Here is a 23,937-nt window from a genome sequence, read left to right as displayed (position 1 = left end):
TATGGAAGGTACATCATTGATGAAGCAGCTGGAAGTAGTTGGGATTAGGATTCCACAAGCTTCAATGGAACAAATAGTCAACAAATCTGTTTTAGGAGATTTAATTGAGGGAAGACTTTTTTTTCAGGTTGTATGGAGAAGTTTGTTCCTTGTTTTTTTTCAGGTTGTATGGAGGAGTTCCTTCCTTGTTTTGGTCAGGTCGTATGAATAAGTTCCTTCCTTATCTTCCTCAGAGCCTATTTGATGATTGAGTGAACACTCACTGACATGGATTTGTATGATACATTTCCATGAGCAACTTTACAACCGGTAAATAGACATTTCAGCCTTGGTTCTCTGGTGCCACCATCTCATCTGGGATTGGGGGTCATTGGACTTCCACTCCAGAGGCTGGAGCATGAGGTTCAGATTAAGTACTAAAGCAGCATTTAAGTGCATGCTGCACTTTGGAGGATGAAGCATTAAACTGATATTCCATCAATGCTCTTGGGTGAATATAAAAGTTTCCATGGCACTATTTGAAGGAAAACAGGAGAATTATTAAAACATCTATTGTTATTAAAACAGATTCAGGTTATTCATATCACTGCCATGCTTGGCACCTTATTCTGTTGGGGAGTGTTGCTACTTCCCTCTATAGCAATGGCGAGGCTTATTCAAGAGGGCTGTGGAGGCTTAGTCACTTGGTATATTCAAGACAAAGTTTGATAGATTTTTACACATTTGGGAATCAAGGACTATGGAGTTATTGCAGGAAAGTGGCCCTGAGGTAAAAGATCTTATTGAGTTGGGGAGGAGACAGAAGGGACCAAATGGCTTGCTCTTGCTTCTACCAGTGCTAGTTCAACATGAGGAGTAGGCCAAACAGTCCTTCAGGCTCTTCCCACCACTTAAGAAGATTGAGGCTGGTCACGCACTTCCGGTCCACTTTCCAACCCAATCACCAGATTTCCTGGTCAGTTTGATGTTGGTAATCTGTCTGTAGTGATCATTATCAGCTGCACTGAGTCCCTGAATTTACCACAGTAATTTAGTCAATATCTTCCTGCTTAAGGAAGGCCATAGGCAGCCAGTTGGGAGATGTGTTGTTAGCTCTGAGGTTTCTTCCTACCTCCACGTCTCTGCTTGATGCAGGTTTTGTGGAATGGCAACAACTAATTGTCCCATGGAGAATCTTGTGCACAGGTGTGATAGCACCAGATTGTGGCTTGATGCACTGCTCTAACACTGACTGGCTTGCCTTCAAAATAAGGACATTAATATCCTTGCTGTTTTGTACCAGCTATTGTAATTCAATCCATCTGCAAGTGCTACGTTAAATGTGATAGCTGAGAGGAATGTCAGTCTGCCCCGAATAAACCTAGCGGAGTCTGGCTCTGGTCTACTCCTTTCTGGCAAGAATGAGCCAGCTTCAGCACATTAGAGGTTCCAGTGTGATGAGAGAAGATATTGGGACTGAGGTTGGTGAATCCAGTGTGGTTCCCCATCTACCCATTCACTAAAATGGGCCAGATATCACAGATGGCATGCTGACTGGCATGTCTGAATGCCTGATATTACTGAATGCCTGAGGAAGAAGTGTCTGAACTGTGGAAGTTGCATCCCCTGGCCCAGCAGCAGAGAAAAATTGAGCTTGGTTTTCTGCTCTGTCGCGCCCCATTCTCAATTGGCAGCTTTTTCTCTGTGCTGGGAGTGGTGCAGTGATGAGCTGATTTAAAAACCCACCAACAGAACCTGATCAAGGACCTGAACTCTGCGCCCTCGGATCAAAGGTCTCTTGCTGCACGCCAGGTTGTGTTGGGATAAGAGGGAATTCCAGTTTGATGTTTCGCACTACTCTGGTCAGGATTGATATCAATGAACCCCATGTAGACACATTTCCATTTTCAATCAGTGCAGGAAGATTGAACCACAAGGCTGGAAGATGGATGAACCTGGTTTGGGAATGCAATTTTTTTTCCTGTTTTTTTTTTAACTGAGCATTACTAGAGAGATGAGGAATTTCTAAGGAAGCTCCTAGGAATTTCAAGTTTTCAAGACATTTATGGAAAAAAGCATGTATGTGAATTGATAAAAGTCAACTTATATTCTTTAATGTATTGACTGGAATATTTGTTAATTTTAGGCTGCTAAATGTTTGATAGAGAAATGCATTTTTTACTTTGTGTAACATTTCTATATTTACTTTCCAGAGATCCACCTCCAAAGTTTAGAACTACTTTGCAAAGTATTGTCTTCCATGAAATCCAGATCTGGATTTTGGAACTGCTTTGCAAAGTACTGTCGGCCAGGTAAATGTGAGAATATCTTGTGTAGGTAAATATGTAGAGGAGTAGATGTGTAAATTTTTTGTGTAAACCATGCAAGTATTTAGATTTTAAATATTGCTGCTATTTGATAGAATAATTGATGAGCAGACCAGCCTGTAGTTTACTCCTAAAAATTTTAGGATGAAATTTGTCCTGTGTGCCACGTACCAAATACATAATATAGTCACAAATGTGCATTGTACTCTGCTTCCAAAATTCAGTTCCATTGATGTCAATGGAATAGAATTTGAGGTCAATATACATTGGCCTTCATAATGCATGCTTAGCAGATGCAACCAGGGATGGATTTCTGCCAGTGCCATCTTTACAATGCAATCATCACCACCACTGGCAGACCAATAATCTCTTGTATTGTCAGCACTAAGCAAGGCAAAAAGATAAATTAATATGAGGATGTTAAAGTGATTTACTCTTGTAACTAATTGGGAATCAAGTAATATTCTTGCTTTCCAATTACAAAAAAAACTTTCATCAAATACAAATTTTTTATGCCTAAAAAAACATTCAATTAGATTTAAATAATTTAAAAATACATTGAAGAAAAAAAGATTAAAATGTCTTAAAATATTGACAAATAATTAAAGACATTTAAGTAAAATAACTCTGATACCTGCCTGCTTCCACCATTCATTAAAATTATGGATGATCTTTATTTCAGTGCCACCTTCCATCACTAATTCCAAATCCCTTGATTCCCTTAATATCCAAAAACTATTGATCTTGGTCTTGAATATATTCAGTGACTGAGCCTCCACAGCCCTCTGAGTAAAGAATTCCAAAGACTCACTACACTTGGGATGAAGAAATTTCTTATTCCAGTCTTGAATGGCCTACCATTTACTTTGAGCCTGTGTTTCCTAATCCAGACAACCAAACCAGAGTAAACATTATCCTTAAATCTACCTTGTGAAGCCCCTAAAGAACTTTGAATTTATCAATGCATTCATCTCATTCTTCTAAACTCTAGAGAATTTAGGCCCAGTTTGCTTAATCTCCCCTTACAGGACAGATCTGCCATTTTAGGAACCGTTGCACTCAATCACAAGAATATCCTTCCTTTGGTATGGAGACCCAATCTATACTTGGTATTTTGGTTGCAATCTCACCTAGGTCACATCTAATTGCAGTATGATGTCTTTATTCTTTACTGCAAAATAATTTAAAGTACAAGGCCAACATACCATTTGCCATCCTAATTGCTTGTTGTTCCTGCATGTTAATGTTCAGTGATTGTGTGCAAGAAGATGCAGTTCTCTCTGAACACCAGCATCTTTCAATTGCTAACCATTTTAAAAAAAACAAGCACTCTGCTTTTCTATTTTTTTTCTACCAAAGTGGATGACATGATATTTTTTTGCATTATATTCCATCTGCCATGTCATTCACTCTATCCACTTCTCCCTGAAGCCTCTCTGAATCCTCCTCACCTAATTTTGTATCATTGGCAAATTTGGATATATTAGACTTGGTTCTCTCATCCAAACTATTGGTGTCAATTGTGAGCAGCTGGGAGACTGGCACCAATCCCTCCATCACCACACTTGTCACAGCCTCCCAACCTGAAACTGACAAATTTATTCCAACTTTACTTTCCATATGTTAACCAATCCCCAACCTATGGCCAAACTCAGGTGCTCCAATTTTGTTTAATAACCTCTTGTGTGGCTCTTTATTAAAGCCTTCTGAAAGCTTACTGGCACCTCCTATTCTGTGTGTTGCAATCTCAAAAATATTCCTTTTACAAATCCATGTGCCTGATCCTATTATTATTTTCAAAGTGTCCTGTTACCACTTTCTTAATAATAAATCCTAGCATTTTCTCTGCTATTGATGTCTGGCTAATTGGCCTAGAGTTCCCTGTTTTTTTTCCTTCCTTTCTTAAACAGTGGGGTTACATTAGTTATCTTTCAGTCTGTGGGAATTGTTCTGGAATCTGTGGAATTTTAATAGAAGACAACCAGAATATCTGCTATCTCCATAGTCATCTCCTTTAAAACCCTAGGATCCAGATCATTAGGTCCTGGAGATTCATTAGGTTTCATTCCCATTAGTTTCTCCATTTTTTTTAAAATGTTGATTTTCTTTCAATTCATTCACTCTTGAATTGTTCTGCACTATTTCCACTCTTCTGTGAACACACACACACAATATTTAATTTCTCATTTCCTTACATACCAAGTTAACTTTTCCTGCAGAATTCTGAAATGCTCTCAATCCCTCAGGCTTACTGTTGTCTTTGGCAATGTTATAAGCCTTTTCCCTTTATCTAGTACCATCCTTAACTTTTCGTGACAGACAAGGCTGGACACATTCCCTGTGTGGTTTTTCTGCCTTAATGGGATATGCCTTAATTGTAAATTCTAGATTAATTCTTTAAATGTTAGTCATTGCTTGTTTACAGTCATACATTTATATTTCCCAATTCATTGAAGCCAACTCATGTCTTGTCTTTGAAGTTTGTTTTGTTTGAACGGTTGCACTCTCCTGTTCAGCCATTTTATGGCTGTGCTTGTGTATCTCTGGGTGACCAAAGGCTACAGGACGAAGCAGAGCAGTCATACTAGTGCTGAAATTAACCCTTTAACTTCACTTGTGCTGATATGAGTGGCACAAGTTTCATGGATAAAATCCTTGATTTAATCATTACTCGTCTTATTTCTCTGATTTCCTGTTCAATGTTGCCTATGACTTGTGATCAGAAGTGGCTCTATTCTCAGAGTGAAGTACCCTTCTAGTTGGCATTTCCATGCTGATTTTCTCCACAAAAATGTTCAAATGGGTGAATCTAGCCAATAGTTGTGACTTATTACATGTCTTTAGATTTTTCCAAATTCTCCATTTTAATAACACTTTCCCCACTGATGCTGTTCTGCAACCAGTTGCCAAGGGAATGCACGGAAATGACTTCTACCTTGGTTTGTTTCTCCCCTGTTCCTATTAAGGTCCAACCTTTCCATTTCTGGCTCCTTCTGTGCAAGGGCAAAGCAGAATCTCAAGATCCAATAAAAAGCATTTTTTTTTTCTTCTGCTTTACTTGCAGAAATCTATTGCAAGTGGAGAACAGTTAATTCTAGCAGCTGCTGCAAGGGAAGGAGGGTGGGCTGTTCAATTTCTTTTCTTGTCGACAGTTTTTATAAAATCCTTCAAATGGTGTTTACTTGGTCCTGTTCCCCTAATTTTAGTGTGAAGTGTTCTCCTCGTCTTGTACTACTGTGCCAGTTTCCTTAATCTCATTCCTATTAATTGGACTGGGCACAAGGCATCCAGCTGTATGAGACAGATGGGATTGAATATGAGCCTTTTCCTCTTTTACTGTTTGTGTGTTTGCCATGCAGCAGGTCATGTCGGCTTTTGCCAGAATTCCTGAACTTAATCTTTGTTTTTGATTCATGCTCTCGATGAGAATAGAAAAATAGCTTGTTTTCTGATGGTCTCTGTGGACACTTCTCTGAGTCTGTGGAAGAAGATAAAATGTCTATTGTGTTTGAAGGGTGAGAGAGCACTGAATTGAGTGTCATGCCGTGCACAGTCTCTGTAGATGTGTTACACTTGCTAAACTGGTTTCTGGAGAGAGCAATGATTGAGAATCATGAATATTCTTTGCCTTTGGCATAATCAATATGCATTTAATATCGCATGTCAAATGGGCACTGCTATATAATTATTTCAACATCTGCGCACTGCTGCATTGCTTGGCTAGAAATCGGCCCATTGCACCACTTTCAGTGTTGCTTCAATGTTAAGTTGACTGTGTAGGCCCATAAAGAACCATTAGTAAAAGCAGGTGATATTCAAGGCCACATATCTATAACTTGGTTCACAATCTCATTCATAATTTCCTGGGAATGGCTGCAATACTGCACTATTAAAGGCTATTCAACAGGGAAGATGTGATTATGCTCTCCTATTTCCAAAGGACTTCCAGATGTTTTGTATGATGCTGACAGTCAGTCAGAACTCCTGTTGGGCCTCAGATATTGTTTGGCTTCCTTTTGCTGATGGCATCTACCATGTAGTTCATTCTCACAGCATAGCGTAGTGTAAGATGACCCAGGCTATCCTACCATAAGGAAGCCAGAGATTTCTCAAGTATCATGGAGTGCTTTCCAAAACAGCTTTCAGAATCTTCTGAATACTTATTGCCTGTAATGTAACTTCACCCTGCAAAGAGACCTTGCTTTGAAGGATTGCATGTTTGGAATTTAAGTGAATATATTTAAGCCAAGTATCTTAATTTAAGATGTCTTCCTGCCTCTGGAGTGCATGCCTGGAAAAGCAACATCCAAAATCCATGTCCACCTGCACAAGCCCTTGGATACCATCTTTAGCTGGATTGCTATGTTATCTGTGTCAGTTGATGATTAGCACCAGGTTCAAATCCAGTGTAGTGCAGTTTGCTGAAATAACTGTTTTCTGTGATTGTGATTACTGCATCCTCTTTGAGCTAATATGGTTAACCTGATTCTTCTAAGTGATTCATTGATGGAAATACTAAATATGCTGGTTGCACTGAGGGTTTCAGCAGCCAGCTGCTGGGACTAAATGACGCTAAGCTTTATTGTGTGCGTATAAAGTGCTGTTGGATGCTGTTTGTTGCTGGCAGATGTAGTTAAAAATCATACAGCATTTCTGGCCATCACTAATGGTTTATTATATAGCCCTTGTGCATCTGTCAAACCATGGGGAAAATGATAGATACAGCCATTTTGATGCTTGGCATAAGCATTGTATAAAGAAGGAGCTTTTGGTTTACTGGCATGTTTGACTTTGTTCTTCCAATCCATACCAAGACAAGTGACAACATTGTGTGGTAGAGGTGACAAGCCAGAGATGAAAGATGCCAGCTTTACCATTCTTCATTCTCTTGATGTTCTCCTATCCTGTGGCACCAAGGAACACTTGAGTAGTTAAGGGGATGTGATTTGTTTAGGGGGTACAACATTTTTGTTCATTATACCTCAAGGAGGAGAATAGCACAGAGCCATTGCTGGCATACTCCATCTTTAATCTCATATGATTGTAGATAGCAAAAGTGCCAAAGTAAATTCAAGCTGATTATAACTCACCAGTTGCCTATTTATAAAGCAAATGCTGGCTTTAAATAACCAAAACCACTTCTTTTCAACTACTACAAAATAGTCTACAAATTACTACATCACATCAGCATAAGAGCCATACTTTTTGTGAAGCCATGTAAGAAATTTTTGCTGTGACATATAACATAATACTTCATATATTTTCCCCCTGTCTATGCAAAGTTTTGTTGCCTACTTCCCATGAGCTTTTATAATACTCTGAATCCTCCTGTTGCTGCATCTGTCAACATGGTGAGATTGGCATCTTTGCAAAGATGACTTTATTGGATATCTGTGTAATTTTGCCCCTAAATGGTGGGGATACTTTGCTTTTTAGCTTTTTTCCTTGGGCCTCCAGATTCTTGACTCTCTATCTCCTTCCATTTCTGCTTTTCTTTGGAAGGGATTCATATAGAACTCAGTCAGTGAGCTTCCTTTCCTCTACAATGATGAGAAAGTAGTTCAGTAGATGTAAACCCTATACCTGCTTTGTGCTATTTCAGGGGTTTAAATACCAGTCATGACTAATTTTTTTGCCTTTCATTATTTGTTCAGAGACTTCCTTTCAAATTGTCACATTCTACTGATCTGATGCAGTAATTTCCAGCCCATTATGTTGTGCATATTAGGAATTGGCTTCATTTGTTTAATTCCAATCAGTTGCTTTATAAATAAGCAATTGGTGACCTTCTATTCAGCTTGAAATTACTTTAGCAATTTTGCCAAATGCAGTCACTTTGGATTAATAAAAGAAGTGCCGTTGTTGAACTGCTGATGCACAAGTGAGATCAATAGAACTGATTATGCACCTTTACAGAAGGAGCACCACAAATTACTTCACTGTCATAACACTTCAGTTTATCCTGTAGAAATCTCTCAAGCCTCCTTGTGTCTGATAAGTCCAGGTTACTGAAGGTTGCCACTTTATAGCTTTGTACATGGAAAGATCACGTTGATTAGACTTGATGCTCAAGAAGTCAAATCCTCTGTCTGTTTCATGTGTTACATACACGATGTGTAATCAGATCACAAATACTTTCAATCAAACTATCCTGCCCTGCTGATCGGATCTTTACACATTTCTATTCAGACTCTTTTCTATCTCCAACATTGCAATAGAAAATTATCTCCACAATCTAATGGCTTGTGGATAAGTTGCATACAGACACACAAATGGAGATATTTATTCATCATATTACATTGAATGGAACTAGGCCATTCAGCCCAATTACTTCAAGCTGTTTTTATCATTCAGAGGAGCCTCCCTCCTCGCTCCCATTTATTCCACTCAATATATCCTTCTCCCAAATGTCAATTTGTTCTTAATTCCTTCAAGAAAATGGAATAGATACAGAGAAACTATGGTGCTTAGACTTGACCAGCCTATGACCTAAATCTTTTTGTAGCCCTATCAAACCCATCTGATAATCTAGCCAAACAAATGCTACAATGCTGTTTTTCTTGTGTGTAAAAGTTGATTCTGCAATGTACAGTCCCTTGATTTATAAGAAGGCAGTTTATGTAATGGCCTAATCAAACATCAGTGACTATTCAGTGCCCCACCCCACCCACTCCAACCACAGGCACTACAGTCTCGTGTACCTCTGCAAAATTAACCCCTTGCATGTATATGTGCCTGTTATTCCTCAGTCATTGTCCTCTTGCCTCCCTGTCAGATCACAGGCTCAAGGTCCAGTCAGGAGACCCCGACTACAACTGGGCACTGATCCATTAGTACAGCATCACACTGACAGGAGTTTAGTGCCCCAGAGGTGATGTTTAACACCATTCTCCCCAGGTGAATAAAAACCATTCCAATTGTTGGCGAAACAATGTGTTTCTACCAGCTTTCTTCCTGTTGAAGAAATCCCTTAAAGCCAATTCTCAGGTAGCTGTGAGGTTTTAGTACTGGTATTTGCCCATGCATCTGTATTAGAATAGTTGGTAGCATTTTCTATTCACTGTGTAACCCTCCCTTTACAGGTCACCCACTACTGCACATCCACCTCCAGTTGGGAGGGTGGGACAGTCTGGTAAGACTCTCCCACGACAGTCATCATTATCTCTCCATGACCAGTTGTCACGTGCAATACAGGTGGGTTCTGCTAGGTGGTGGCCCTTGGGGGGGGGGGGGGTTGGTGGTGGCAGTTCCCAGTGAGTCATCTCATGATTGTCTGCCACTCCACTAAGAAATTACAAAACAGGTCTTTTCTCAGTGGTTGAATACCCTAATGAGGGAATGAAATAGACGCATCCAGGTTGAGGGTTGCATGGAAACCAAATGCCGTCAAACTAAGTACATACAGGCATGGTGTCACATCACTTTGTATAGAGCGGCTTGATTTTAAGATGAGAGTATGGTTTACGTCTCATGCCAGTGACTTTTACTCGAGAGCCAGAAGATATTCAACCCGCAATGTTAACCCCAATCTTGTTCTCTCTAATGCAACCTGACTTGCTGAATTTTCGTAGTGATTTACTTGGTGGAAATTTGTCCTCCATTGTTGACCAGATGTGCAAAATACCAACAGCTGCATTTTGTTCACTGTTTCCAAAATATGTTTCCATTAACTGAAGTGGAGTATGTTTATCAACTAGATGAAGGGTCTTGACCTGCAACGTGGACTACCCATTTCCCTCCACAGATGCTGCCTGACCCACTGAGTTCTTCCAGCATCTTGTTTGTTGCTCCAGGTTCCAGCATCTGCAGTCTCTTGTCTGTTTATCAACTACTACTTTGCATTTTTAGTGTAGGTAACCAAGGCAAATTTCCCACAGATATTTCAGATTTTTAGTGGGTGCATTCATTTTCTTCTATAAACTGACTTGGACAGTGGAATGTGCAGGACTGTTCATTTTGAGCTATCCTGCGCAAAACTGTGCTGTTATTTTGTACAACTACATTTCTTGTTAATTTGAGTCGAAGTGACAATGTTTGGCAAATTTAAGGTAGTTTGTTGAAACAAATCCACAAGACCTAATTGAGTTTGCTGTGAATGTATTTGTTGGCAGGAGAGGATGTATCTGTTTTTCTCTCTCTCCACTCTTCTAAAGGTGATGTGGAGTGGCAGTGCCACAGACCATCCTGCTCCCAGCAGCATTGCATTCAAATCCAAAGTCTGTGTGCATCTGCAAAGATTTTCCAGCAGGAGTCAAATGTTGAACAGGGCAAGGAACAAAGTAAATGTTTCCATTTTCTATCCCCAAAATCAAAAGTTGCAGCATGGTCACTGGTTCCTCTCCAAAATTGGGTAACTCTGCCCAGACCGGACATTGAATCTGGGGCTGAACTGCTATGTAGGGTGAATTTCCACATCTATGCAGAGGAAATTCCAATGGTAGGGCATCCTGAGTTGAACAAAATCTGGTAAAGACATTTATCTTCCTCTATCATGGAATTGCAGCCTCTGGTTGGGAACTAAGCTTGTGAGCATTTGTAGTACCAAACCAGTCTGTTAATGGTTGATAAGAAATAAACCTTTTTGCTCTGGATGAAATTAATGCCCTTTTTAAAAAAAAATTACAAGCTGGACAATCGGGCTGATGCAAGAATTTGATATAAATGTCAATCAGCTTGAGGACATTCTCTGTAAGAAATGTACATTCTGTACTTTTTAATTGTCTCTGACATGCTTAATTTGAGATTTAACTGAACACAACTCTGCAACCCATTGCTTGCTGACTTTTACCATTGTGTCCAGAAATTAAATTTTGTCTCTGCAGATTTGTTTTTTCTTTTTTCTGCAGCTATGCTGATCCAGGAGAAATTAAATGCATGTTTTCTGCACTGTGCTTGTTAGTTGAGGCTGAAAACCAAGTTTTTGTCTCTGGTGAGAAATCTGGTACTGTAATGCAAGGAATGCAATTAGGTATGCTAAATGTTTTGCACAGTGCTGACCATTAGCACCTAGATTCAATGATAAGTTGACAATGATTCCATCCTGTATGAGCTGCTTTCCTGTTGTACATTGTTCTATTCTTTTTGTTTCCACAGATTTGGGTTTCTTTATCGAGGTAACAGCGTCAAAACTGCATCAACCACCAAAACCTCATCTGAATCCTGGGAGGTGATTGGCTCCCAAAGAAGTGAACTTGTATGAGAAATGTTCACAAACCAAAGAATAAACTTGAGGGAAAATGTATCTGTATATATTCTTTCAATAGCTATTTTAACTTGATATAATTGTTGCTTTTAAATTACAGTACAGGTCTGTATTACAGAGGGGTTGCATTCCTGGAAAACCACTTAAGATTTTCTATAATACAAGCCTTGACAAAAATTGACAAATTTACTTAGTTATTTTTCTCACGTTTCCATAAGTGCAAATTTTTATTCTCAATATCAAATTTTTTTTGGTACTGATTTGTGAATTCCATAAGGAATTTCTGAAATGTTGTAATGCAGAGATATACTGTAGAAGAATTTTATGGTTTGATTTAATGAACATTAATGGGAATTTACCCAATTTTAAAAACTTTGTATAATTTGTAAATTGTTTTCAATTTTTTAAAAATAAATGTCTATTTGAAGTATTCCTTATGTAAAATGGTGTCAAAACTTCAGTGTTATCAGATCTCTAGTACAATTGTTTATTCTTAGTTCACACTTTAGGAGCCCATGATCTTTAGGGAAAAACATTGTGCAAAACACAAGCAGAGAAGTGGGCCAAAATATTCTTGCCTTCCCTCTACACCCAATCAAAATTGCTGGGCCTTCAGAATGGGTGGGGGGGGGGCTTGTTAACTGTCGAAGGATGCAATGACTGTTCCTAAACTGCCAACCCTCAGGCTAATTCATGGTCCTAGGATAACTATTTGCCCTCCTATTCCCACACTTTCCTAAATCTGAAAGCCACACATGTGCTGGCATTTTTCAAGAATCATGGGAAAAGATTGGTGTCACTCCCAGCCCTCAACCACTCCCCCCACCCCCCCAAAGCTGTTGCATCTATTTTTGGAGAATGATGAGTATATTGATGTTAAAATATATTTCATTGAATGAATACTGAACAGTATCAAAATTAGAGGTTGCTTTCCAAGAAAACTGTTCATACTGCAATTTTCTGTGATGCAAACCTTTTTCTCCATGGTATCCTATATTACAAGTGGACATGTATTTCTGCACCTTATTGCTATCACAATCATTTTGATCCAGGAAACCCAAGAGTGCCAAATCTTGCATTACTTCTAACAGAGTATGATTTCAATACTTAACTACTGAAAGTGTGACTAATAGCTCCAATGATAACTGTCTTGTGCATTGCTCTCACCAAGTCTTTAAAAGTTTAACAAAGACATGCAGTTACGGCATCTTAACACTACTCTCAATGTTACTTTGAAGTGCAGTGTCTATTATGGTGCCCAGATTGTCAGCCAGATGACACAAATTGCTAGAAACCACTAGTGTTGTGACATTGCAAACAGCAGCTTTCAGGTAAGTAAATCCTGGACTTGTATGGAACTGCTATAAATTAGCCAAGTGATGGATGCTAGATATTTGTTACTTTGTTCCATTGCTTGGGTCCATGTAAAGTCCAACAGCAGAGGCATTGGCTGGGATTTCCCAGTGTTACACTGGGAATTCATTTCTCCAATCCCAAGTTAAGTGTATTTTAATTAGTCCTTGGTCTATTACCATTTCAATTAAAGTACTCCAACATTCTTAAACAAATTCCATAAGAGTGCAATTTTATTCCATACTCTCATCTCAAATTTATTGGTAGATTTGAATGCCATAAGGGCAAAGTTCCATTACCCGAACTGCCAGGAAAAAAAAGCAGGTATCCAGTATAAACTCAGTTTAGAAAAAGTCATCTATCTCCACCTTCATAACATGAAGCATATCATGTGAATCACAAGAGCAAGGGATCTACTCAACTATTGAAATGTGTCAATTCAAGGCACCAAGTGCTTAACACTGGCCCATATGGAGTTTGTTTCAGATACCTTGATTCAAACTATCAAGATGTTTAATTGTAAATAATGGATTTTGCCTGTGAACACTTGGACTGAGTTCAGCTCATCCTAGAACACCATCATATTGAAGGGCAGTCAGCCTATTGAGTATGCAGTTAAATATTATTACATCTTATATGTTTGTGAAATATGGCCTGCTTCTGAGAACCATGCTTCTAATGTTGAGAGAAACCAAGAACCTGCTAGAGGAATTTAGCAGGTCCAGCAGCATCTGTGCAGTGTGGTGGAGGAAGGAATTGTCAACTTTTCAGGTCAAAACCTGAAATATCAACAATTCAGCCCCCACCCCCAGATGCTGCTCAACCTGCTGAGTTCCTCCAGCAGACTTTGTTGCCCCAGAGACCAGCATCTAGTCTCATCTCCATGAGCATTCTGGATTTTTAAATGGAAACATGTGGTAGACTCCTACCCCATTAATACAACTGAATTTCTTCATATTTAGCATAATTATTCACTGAATATTTTCCAGAATGAAATCTCCTCAGTTACAATTAATCATTGATACCATAATTAAATACAGTAGCTGACAATATCTTAAAACATTAGCAATCAAAACTGCACTTTTTGAAAAAAATGCAAGTTAGATTGCTGTTCTCACTTGTGTACATTATTCTTTGAGCATCTTGAAAGCATCCAGTTTGAAACATTGCCTCAATGTCTGAAAACCTATGCTTATGCTAATTTCATTTTCTTACAAAACAGTTGAAGCAAAATTAGAAATGCAGTCCAGTTTGACATGTAGAACAGTTGGCATTCAATTTGATGAAAAATCATCCAGAATAATAAGAAAATCAGGCAGAATCTGCTTGGACATGAATCCAAGATTTAAATAAACCATTAAGAAATGTTCAGTCTTCTGAGAAAAGCATTTGCACAAGCTCTGGCTTTAATAATTCATCTTCTACCAGCTTTTGAGGCTGAAAAACAAGAACAATTTGTAAACAGATGTCTCACAAACTGATTATGCTGATATTAAAGTTGACAAAACTATATTGACAAAGAATTTAAATGATTCACCCCCAATTTGCCAGATTTTTAAAAAAATGACAATACTTAATTCTTTTGAAAGGTTAAGGAAATAAAATCACTGAATATATACCAAAGTACTAAATATTTTAAACACCAAGATTATATCAAAAGTATAGCAGAGCCCATCAAGTGTGCACAGGGTTTAAAAGCTACCCAGCCAGTAATGACAATTTGAATGCGACATGTAGCAAAGTATTCTGCATTACAATCTTGGAAAAATGCCCTGAACAGAACCTAATCCAATATTCCAACCAGGAATGAAGCAAAAAAAAAAATGCAAATGCAAAAGTCACCAATTTGAAGCATTGATTCTCTCTCTCACTCTCTCTCCCGAATGCTGGAAATGCTCAGCATTTGTGCATTGGGTTCTAACCAAAAACTTTTAATAAAGCTTATGCTACAAAACCAAAAATCTTGTCTCTTTTTTAACAGCATAGGCAAAGTTGAAAATGTATCTCTACCTAAAAATCACCTCAATTTGATTAGAAGTCTTTGCATCCTCATTACAAAGTTGAATAGGAGAAGAGAATGGGTAAATTATTACAAGATAAAACAGAAAATTGGTGAAGGAATTTCCGAAGAAAAACAAAATTGAAGAAATTGAACTGCTGAATTTAAGGTGGAAGTTTAAACATTCGAAATGAAAACAAGTCATTGATCATACGAGAAAAATCAATACATATAATGCAACAGATCAACAGTTTTATATTAATCCTAAAATTTTTAAATTGTATCACAAAAATTTAAAGGAAAAAAATGAGCTATTAGAAGATTGTTCTTTACTCACTGTGCCATATTTCATGAGAGTTGGTACTCCAGTGACTTTCAGTTCTGTTCGAAACTTGTTTTGAAGATTCTTCCACCTGGTCAATGATAATATGGAAATAGAAAATTGGCATGTTATTTACACCTACAAAGTCAGTTTCACTGAAGAGTTGTTGGCACAGGATTTTGCAAAGTTTTGAAAGCTGTTCACTAGAATTATTTTTTCATCTGGCAGTCAGCTGATGCCATGGCTTTTGGGAAGTAAAGCTCTAGCTTCAAGACAGAAGTATAAATTAAGCCATCAACAAAATCAGCAAGATCTGCACTACTAACTGCATCCCACCAATTTTAAAACGAACATGTATTTTTCTCCATCCCACATTCTTCCAGTAGAACACCAGCTGCATTATCAAAGTGAGCCCAATTGGACTGTTTGAAAGAGGAAAGCAGAAAAAAAATCTGAAAATACTAAAAAAGTATTTACTTAGCACAAGATTTATAACACATCCCACTTAAAGAAACATTTTACTTCAGTTTTTAAAATCATTCCACGGTGTAACTTCCATTAATTTTAATAAATGTTTAATACTAGGAAGTAGCAATGTCACTGTTTAATTTACTAACTTGTCCAAGAACCAAATTTTAAAAAAATGAATTAGGCATAAACAAGAAGGTACTTGGGACACAAGTCCATGCTTTTTTTACTCTTTACTGAAATAATCTCAATTCTGAAGTGTCTACAGTAGGGCAAGACTGAATGGAACTTAGTTTTTCTTGTTGCAATCTGGATTAAGTAAATTTCTGCATGATCATAATTGATGCTATTAACTTTTTATACAATTACAATGGAATACTGAATTCTTTCATTTAAGATAATTTTACAAAATTTTGAAACAGACACTTACTCTGGTCTAGCACCTGTTTGACAATAGATGAAGACAGATCCTTCAGGCAATTTATGCAACTCTGCACGAACTATTGGTTCAGCTGGAGAAATAAAGATATTTTTGTATCAGTATAATCTAGTGAGTGACTATTTTAAGTTACATGGAAATAAATAGAAAAATAACCCCAACAAATTTGAGAGATTACTTACTGAGATTTGGAGAGTAATAATATCCAAAAAACAGTTGCACAATAAGGCCTCATTATACTGAGCACAGATTTCTGAATTTAACATGCAATTAGAAAGTTATTTAATTACACAATTATTTTCCTATCAAAGATTAAATTAAAACTATGTAATTGTACAATGTATGTACCTGGCTCTTTGCTTTCCATCACCAGCCATCATTACCCCTTTCTCTCTCATGGGTTTGATATTAAACTGTATTTGAGAAAGCCTTTATCTAATCCATGCATTAGTCCAACTCTTAAGCACATGTACTCCCTCCACTCAAAGCAGTTGCTATCTGCTGGCAGTGACCAAGTTGCTTTAATACTGCCAGCAATGGGAAATGGTTCAGTTACACGTAGCATTAGAGAAATAAAGGACTGCAGATGCTGGAATCTAGATGAAAAACACAATGATGCTGAAGGAACTCAGCAGGCTAGGCAACATCCGTGGAGAAAAGCAGGTGGTCAACGTTTCGGGTCAGGACCCTGCTTTTCTCCACGGATGCTGCCTGGCCTGCTGAGTTCCTCCAGCATCATACATGCAGCACTATTTCCTCTCGATTTATTACCTGCAATTTGGCTTTATCATCACACCTAATGCTACTTAAGCATTAATACAAAACATCTCAAATAGCTACCAATTGATTGATATAATTTTAGTCTATGAAAACAATATTAAGTGAAACACTGTCACAGACTGGTATAGAGCAATGACATGCATCTTTTGCCTCGATGCCTTTGGCAACCAGAGCTGGAGTGTATCATCGATGTTAATTGTAATATTTATTTTGCAAGCTTCCTTTTACCCTCAGAGTTGGAACAGTTACCAGTTTAACAATCAGTGACTGGACACTGATTCAATAACTTTGGGAGAGAAAAAAAGTTCCCATTGGTAACCTTGAAACCACCTGGCAGAAACTTAAATGGCTCCCTAATGTTAGAAAGGGATGGAAACCGCCTTGCACTCAACTTCACATCTACCAATGAACCACCCTAGAAAACGGCAAACCACCGAGTTCAAGTCAGGGCCTGGCATTTAATGCCAGTAACACCAACATTAATAAGTTTACAGCTGTTGAGAGAAAAGTGTTCTCAGCTGACGGCTCTGGGCCAACCCAGTGGATCCTCATGGGCCACTTTGGAGAACAGTCGCAGGCCTGTCATCTACACTGTCAGAGGGCCGAGGACGACCAACTCGTACAGCTCAACGCTGCTTCTGATGGGGAGAACACGGGGCAAACAAACGCTGGAAGGTTCGGGTTCCGGATACCGGCGACGACCGGGCTTCACCGTCCGGCTGCCGGTGGCGGGAGCCCCGTGCCTCGGAGCGGCCTCGCTGCTCACCTGTCACACAGTCCGGGCACCAGCTCACTCCGTCGGCGCCCTTCGAGCCGGTGAAATAGGCGAAGATGGTCTTGCCCTTGTTCTGCTCCACTGCCTTCACGAAGTCGTCGTACCCGGACACCTCCACAATGGCCATCTTCACCGGTAGCCGTGCGTTGGAAAGGACAGGGAGCAGGGTGTGGACTTTAAACCCGAGCCCCAGCGAGGAGGGAGGATAGAGGGGATGGATCTACTTCCGGTTCCGGGAGCCGTCGGTTGGAGCCGACGAGCGGGATTGTGGCGTCTGGTCACCGGGTGTCTGGCAACGGCTGAGCTCCGGCTCCGGGCCCCGTGGTGTCCTGCGTGTACGGCTCCGGGCCCTGGCGGTGACACTGCAAGGTAAGCGGTGCGGTAAAGTGGGGCCAAACGTCCGTCCTTTCAACAGTTGGACGGGAGGGTGATGTCCTGTTGACGACCGCGGGGCCAGGTGCCGGGGCTGTGGGGCAACGCACCGGGTGCTGCAGTAACTCGGTGGGTCGGGCAGCATCCGTGGGGGGGAGAGATGGGCAGCGTCCGTGGGGGGGTGGGGGGGGAGAGATGGGCAGCGTCCGTTGGGGGGTGGGGGGGGAGAGATGGGCAGCGTCCGTGGGGGGGGGTGGGGGGGGGAGAGATGGGCAGCGTCCGTGGGGGGGTGGGGGGGGGGAGAGAGATGGGCAGCGTCCGTGGGGGGGTGGGGGGGGGAGAGAGATGGGCAGCGTCCGTGGGGGGGTGGGGGGGGAGAGAGATGGGCAGCGTCCGTGGGGGGGGGGGTGGGGGGGGGAGAGAGATGGGCAGCGTCCGTGGGGGGGGGGGGGTGGGGGGGGGAGAGAGATGGGCAGCGTCCGTGGGGGGGTGGGGGGGGGAGAGAGATGGGCAGCGTCCGTGGGGGGGGAGAGATGGGCAGCGTCCGTGGGGGGGGGGTGGGGGGGGGAGAGATGGGCAGCGTCCGTGGGGGGGGGTGGGGGGGGAGAGATGGGCAGCGTCCGTGGGGGGGGGGTGGGGGGGAGAGATGGGCAGCGTCCGTGGGGGGGGGGGTGGGGGGGGAGAGATGGGCAGCGTCCGTGGGGGGGTGGGGGGGGAGGAGATGGGCAGCGTCCGTGGGGGGGGGTGGGGGGGGGAGAGATGGGCAGCGTCCGTGGGGGGGGGTGGGGGGGGGAGAGATGGGCAGCGTCCGTGGGGGGGGGGGGAGAGATGAGCAGCGTCCGTGGGGGGGGTGGGGGGGGGGAGAGATGAGCAGCGTCCGTGGGGGGGGTGGGGCGGGAGAGATGGGCAGCGTCCGTGGGGGGGTGGGGGGGGAGGAGATGGGCAGCGTCCGTGGGGGGGGTGGGGGGGGAGGAGATGGGCAGCGTCCGTGGGGGGGGGGGGAGGAGATGGGCAGCGTCCGTGGGAGGGGGGTAAGATGGACAGCTGACGTTTCGGGTCAAGATCCTTAATCTGGACTGAGAGTAGAGGGGAGACAGCCAGTATAAAATAATAGCCACTATCACATCTTTATACTGGCTATCTCCCCTCTACTCTTTCAGTCCAGATGAAGGGCAGCGACCTGAAACATCGACTGTCCATTTCCCTTCACAGCTGCTGCCTGACCCGCTGGGTTCCTCCAGAATCTTGTTTAGACCATATGACCTTAAGATATAGGAACAGTATTAAACTATTTGGCCTGTCTTGCCTGCTCTGCCATTCAATCATGGCTGATTTTTTTTTCATTTGATGACCTCTTGTTGTTGGGGATGGGACACAGACCCCCACACTGCCAGCTGGCCAGCCTCTGAGGCACAACCTAGTATTGGTTTATTATTGTCACCTATACCAGGATACAGTGAAACACTTTTGTTCGCATGCTATCCAGGCAGCTCATGCCATACATAAATATGTTGAAGTGGTAAAAATAAAATAGAATGCAGAATATAGTGTAGTAGCTACAGACACGTTGCAGTGCAGGTAGACAAATGAAATGCAGGGGCCACAATGAGGTAGATTGGGAGACCAAGAATTCATCTTTAGTATGAGAGGTCTGTTCTAGAGTTTGATAGTAGCAGGATAGAAGCTGTCTTTGAGTTTGTTGGTGTATACTTTGAAGCTTTTGTATCTTCTGCCCAGCAGGAGAGGGAAGAAGAGAGATTGACTGAGGTGGGAAGGGTCCTTGATTATGTTGGTTGCTTTCCCGAGGGTGTATTCACAACCCTACAATTTCTTGCAGTCGGGCCTCGCAAATTTAGGCAGCTGAAAACCCTAACACAAAACAGCTTCTGTTTGTGATGCATCATTTCCTAAAAACAGTAATTGATGTGGCTTCAGTTATAAGTTTTAAATTTTATTATTGAGTTTTTGATAATGACAAAGAAATACGGGATAATGGTGAATTTATGGAAACAAAATATTGCCAATGCGAAGATGTGAAATTAAATTTCACGAATACGGACCAAAAACAAACTGCTGGAGGAACTCAGTGGGTCAGTCGGCATCTGTAGAGGGAAATGGACAGTTGATGTTTTGGGTCGAGACCCTTCATCTGGACTTGCTGCCCATTGCCCCCTACCAGCTCCAGCAGTTTGTTTTTGCTCCAGATTCCAGCATATGCATTCTCTTGTGTTTTCACGAACGTGGAGTTTGATCGCACAAATTAGTTGACCTCATTGAATGGCAGAACCAGCAGGGCTGCTGTTCCATTTAAATAGTGTGCCTCTATGAATATATCTTGACCAATTCATGGGAATCCCTGGTATGTGACTGCTCAAAATGGAGATGAGCCATTTGGAATATACAGAGTACCTCAAGTCTCCATGACAGGAACATAGAGAGCAATGTGCAAACAGTGTGAAGAGCATACAATATCCTTAACTTCCCACCTAGCTGTTCCGTCAAGCATCATTGGTCACACAGGTCTCTCTGGCCACCACATAACCCACAGATCTGAAAAGGAATCAAATCATTCTCAACCCTGAAAAAGATTCCTATTAAAATGAATCGCTTCACTTTTTCTTTATGCTAAATTTCATCTGCCATGTTTCTGCAAATTTCACCATTCTGTTAATATTCTGCTGAAGTCTGTTTTTGTTCTGCATTTTTGTTTCCTGCATTTGATCTTCACCATTCATGCAGATTTTGAAAGTATGTCCCATATACCTAAGTGTGCATAATTAATCTACACAGTTAATATGTTGGGCCAAATCATCAATGGATTATCCTGAGACTGTCATCCGAGAGATTTTTTTTCTCTTACCCTAAGGTCCTCATTTGAAGATTTCCCATTGGTAGATAAAAGTAATTTAGCAATTTATGATTCCATTCCAGTTAGGTTTTTTTTTAAATGTTTAATTCCGTCTTTAACCACAACTATTCTAAACCTGATGTGATCACTGTTCCCCTAATGGTCTCAAATCATACTATTGTCCCATTACAACTGTTTTGTGTAGAAACCAAGATTTAAGTTTCCTTTTTGATTGTATGTTGTAATTTCACAATAAACTTTTAAAATAATCTTAACATCTGTATAGATAAGCTAAAACTTTTCACTAGCTTTTCCAAATATAATCAAGTGTGTGATATGTAGTTTTGTTTTGTTAACTCATTTTAAGTTTCAAGATCTTACTTTACTTTTCTTGTTGTGTCTTATTCTCTTTAACTTACTATCTTTTTTAAAAAAAACTTTCTAATTGTCATTTGCTTAACTCCAGTTTTACTGACATCTGTTCACTTGGATGTTCTCCTTTTACAAAGTCTGGTTACTTTTTGTGTATTAATTTGCACAATGCAGGTATTCATGGCTACAAAGATTCAGCAAAGACAGGTGACGAACCCAGCCCAGTCACTGGGGATGTGGATGCCTTCCATTTCAACTGGACATGATATTGGAAGCAGTGATCAGAGTAGAACACAGTTTTATAAGACTCAGGTATATTGCAACATCCTTATCTTTTTCGCCAACTAACAATATGCTGCACTCATAATTCAAGGACAGTAATGGAAGCATAAAACAGTTTTAATGTGAAGTTAACTTTTTAAATTGAATGGTAAGTTCTACATTAAGATAATGTAGAATTATTTTCATAATTCTTTAAAAGGAAACTGCCAATTTTGAACCTTAATTTTACAACCTTTATCTGTTAGTTCCTCGTGAAATTGTTAGCAATTTTAAAGAAGAGATGTAACAGTGATTCTTTGCTGCCTTAAATACCTCTAAGAAAAGAAAAAGTGATACCAACATGTGACAGATAAACTGCTCAGGAGCAGTATGCTTGTATTGGGTCATAGCAATAGTGAAACAATTTTTAACCATTAAAAATTTCATATCTTATGCATGAGATCATAAGGCAGTTGATGCTGAACACTTTCCTCATGATGAAGGAAAGAACTGAGTGTTGAGTTACCCACAATGTCTTGGTACACCTGTTGGCATTTACAAAATAGTATTCAAAGCAATCATTGGAACCCCATTACTGCAAAATACTGCTGGATGATGAAGACATAAAAGGCTTAATTCCTCAGTTAATCATTTCATGAACCATCAAAAGGAGAATAAAATGTGCTCATATTGCTGAAACTTCCTTTTTTTTCCAGTTAAAATTCAATAAAGATGTAATAAATGCTGTATCCAACCTGGCTGTGAAATTCACGAATCCTCATCCCATTGTAATTGAGAAGCTACGGCAACCTTGTGAGCAGCAGGTACAGGATGATGTCCAAAGTTTGCGGAGTTCTATGCAATTTTCTGCTGTATCTGAAGACAGGCTAAATGTGGCCATCCAACTGGCAAAGAGAGATCTGAGGAAAAAGCATCTAGAAGAACAAGTGAAAGATTATTTGTATAAACACGAAAAAGATCAGCTGCAGAATTCATTATATCTTAATCATGGAAAAGGGAAATCTGCTGACAATACTCCACACACAATGAGTAAAGTAGAAATGGAAAGTATTACAAAACCAAGGCACCAGAGGAATCAAGCTACAAAAGGGGAGCTTACAAAGTCTGGTGCTAGGGTGTATATCTGCACCTCTAACCAAAGCCAAGTTAGACCTGAACTCTCTGATTCACCACCAACTCATGACCCAGGTCCACACCTGAGTCAGCGTAACCTGGGCAATAAAAGTGCAGAGGAGATTCGTAGGCTGAGAATGGAGCTTGGCAAGTACTTTCAGAAAATTGAAGAACTTGCCAAAAGAGGTATGGCTTTTTTTTAAAGAAAATGCTTCAAAATATATGTGTGATTTCTGTGTTATTTGTGCACTACATCTTCGAGGAAAAATATGTTGAACGGACACAAGTGAGCACCAAACTTTGACAATTTGTCTCGTATTCATTTCCTATTTATTAATTTGTCGTGTTTGAAATTTGTGGACTTGAAAATTGTCTTTTTCAACCATTCTTTATGAAACACTAAATTGTGTATGATATCCGAATCAGAATTACAAATTCATTTTGAGAATCCCAGCAACTTGAGACAGGCAAATTAATCAAAGGAGGGAATAAAACTCGGTTTGACTTCCAAATTATAATGATTATTATAATGACTCCTTAATTCGTTCATTTTAAAAGGTCATCAGTGAAGCGACTGGGATTATTGACAGTCATGAGAATGAATAAAGCCTGCATGTGACTCATTGAATTGATTTCTATCTCAGTTTAGATTATATTATTTACACTAGCCATTGATCATATTACTGACTGAATTAATTAACCCTTCTGGTATTAAAATAGTATGTAAATAACTTTCAACCAAGAATTATTGATAACCATTAAATCATAACGAGCAGCACAAGGGCATAGGAATTGCTTGATGAAAGAAAACCAAGAACCATCTTTTCCCCTTTTACATCTTGATAATTGCATGATAGTAGTAATGATGTTATTGACTTTAAATTAATTTGCACCAAACCAAATTATGAAAACTGCCTGTTGTGGAAAAATTAGAAAAGTCCAAGTTTTATGTCCTTCCCAACCACTTGCCAAATGTCATTTAAAATTACTCTTTCACCTTATCCAAAGTACAGTATGATGAAAATTTATTTAGGCTGTAATAGCAATAATAAACATGGAAATAATTAACACCAGTTGCTTCCTAATTTGCCAGATGCATAAAGACAGATATCATTGGATATTATCATTGGATATTGTAACTTGGCCAACTAGTGGACACTGTACTCCTCTTTAGTCAGTGGTCTGGATAGAACCATGATGTTGATTGCCCTATCTGCCTTAAGTGGACAGCCCCTAATTTTTAAACAATGACCCATGATTCTAGGTTCTTCCCCAAGAGGAAACAACCTCTCTGCATCCACCCTGT

At 40.2% G+C, this 23,937-nt stretch overlaps 3 protein-coding genes across 6 annotated transcripts in view; 2 read left to right on the top strand and 1 right to left on the bottom strand.

Annotated features, from left to right (window-relative positions):
* The window catches only part of rilp (Rab interacting lysosomal protein), a 40,643-nt gene extending 27,691 nt beyond the window's left edge, over positions 1-12,952 (top strand). The window contains exon 9 of the mRNA XM_052035265.1: positions 11,400-12,952. Coding sequence (XP_051891225.1) covers positions 11,400-11,505 — 106 coding nt within the window. The 3' untranslated portion in view covers positions 11,506-12,952. The remainder of the gene's footprint in view (positions 1-11,399) is intronic.
* A 140-nt stretch (positions 12,953-13,092) lies between these two features.
* txndc17 (thioredoxin domain containing 17) lies at positions 13,093-17,864 on the bottom strand. Its single transcript, XM_052035266.1, has 4 exons — positions 17,636-17,864; positions 16,081-16,162; positions 15,198-15,273; positions 13,093-14,298 (listed from the first exon to the last, which is right to left on the bottom strand). The coding sequence occupies exons 1-4, from the start codon at positions 17,769-17,771 to the stop codon at positions 14,230-14,232; spliced, it is 363 nt and encodes a 120-aa protein (XP_051891226.1). The 5' UTR covers positions 17,772-17,864; the 3' UTR covers positions 13,093-14,229.
* A 26-nt stretch (positions 17,865-17,890) lies between these two features.
* Positions 17,891-23,937, top strand: part of kiaa0753 (KIAA0753 ortholog) — a 37,104-nt gene continuing 31,057 nt past the window's right edge. For all 4 annotated transcript variants that reach the window (XM_052035262.1, XM_052035263.1, XM_052035261.1 and 1 more), the window contains exons 1-3: positions 17,891-18,013; positions 21,411-21,548; positions 22,214-22,817. In XM_052035262.1, coding sequence (XP_051891222.1) covers positions 21,417-21,548; positions 22,214-22,817 — 736 coding nt within the window. In that variant the 5' untranslated portion in view covers positions 17,891-18,013; positions 21,411-21,416. The remainder of the gene's footprint in view (positions 18,014-21,410; positions 21,549-22,213; positions 22,818-23,937) is intronic.

The sequence above is a fragment of the Pristis pectinata genome, chromosome 21 (genome assembly GCF_009764475.1).
Source record: "Pristis pectinata isolate sPriPec2 chromosome 21, sPriPec2.1.pri, whole genome shotgun sequence".
In the NCBI taxonomy this organism is placed as follows: Eukaryota; Metazoa; Chordata; class Chondrichthyes; order Rhinopristiformes; family Pristidae; genus Pristis; species Pristis pectinata.
Note: the sequence above shows the minus strand (reverse complement) of the source record. Positions and strands in the feature narration are given on the sequence as shown.